Source organism: Bison bison, unplaced genomic scaffold (assembly GCF_000754665.1).
Source record: "Bison bison bison isolate TAMUID 2011002044 unplaced genomic scaffold, Bison_UMD1.0 scf7180017864456, whole genome shotgun sequence".
Taxonomy (NCBI): domain Eukaryota; kingdom Metazoa; phylum Chordata; class Mammalia; order Artiodactyla; family Bovidae; genus Bison; species Bison bison.
In genome coordinates, this window is record NW_011495018.1 from 414177 (window position 1) to 414730 (window position 554).

The 554-nt window shown below is 70.0% G+C and overlaps 1 protein-coding gene across 2 annotated transcripts in view; it reads right to left on the reverse strand.

Annotated features, from left to right (window-relative positions):
• The window catches only part of LRRC27 (leucine rich repeat containing 27), a 24907-nt gene that overhangs the window by 6880 nt on the left and 17473 nt on the right, over window positions 1-554 (reverse strand). For both annotated transcript variants that reach the window (XM_010859139.1, XM_010859140.1), the window contains exon 8: window positions 49-190. In XM_010859139.1, coding sequence (XP_010857441.1) covers window positions 49-190 — 142 coding nt within the window. The remainder of the gene's footprint in view (window positions 1-48; window positions 191-554) is intronic.

Genomic DNA, 554 nt, shown 5'->3' on the forward strand with positions numbered 1-554 from the left:
GGGCGCCCCCTCCCCTCCGCGGGCGCCCCCTCCCTGCCCCCCACGTACCGGGTTCCTCCGCGGGGGCGGGGCTGGCAGGCTCCCGGGTTCCTCCTGCCTTCTCCTCATCACCTGGGTGCTCTCCCTCCACTCTTGCAGCAATCTCTTGTCTCTGGGGGGATGCCGGGGGGCGGGCAGCAGAACGTGAAAGCTGTGGGTAAAGCGGCCCTCAACTCACCAGCGTTTCTACGGTCACTTCTAGAGCTTCACACAAAAGCCCCTCACTCCGGGGCCCCCCTCAGAGGGCAGCCGCCCGCCGGACACCCAGGCCTCCTGGGCAGCGCTTGGCGCCTCTGAGTCTGTCTGGACCTCCTGGTGGGGACCAGCCCGACCCTGGCCAGCCCCTGCCCGCTGAGGCACCAGAGCCCTTTCCAGGAGGGCCCAGCTGGGGCCGCCAGCTCCAAAGCCAAGGCCTCAGGCATTTACGGGTCTGCACGCGGCGGAGGGGGACGCCTGAGTCTCACCAGGAGCCTGAGCCCCGTTTCTGCCGCCCGGCGCCCGCGGCTAGGCTGTTG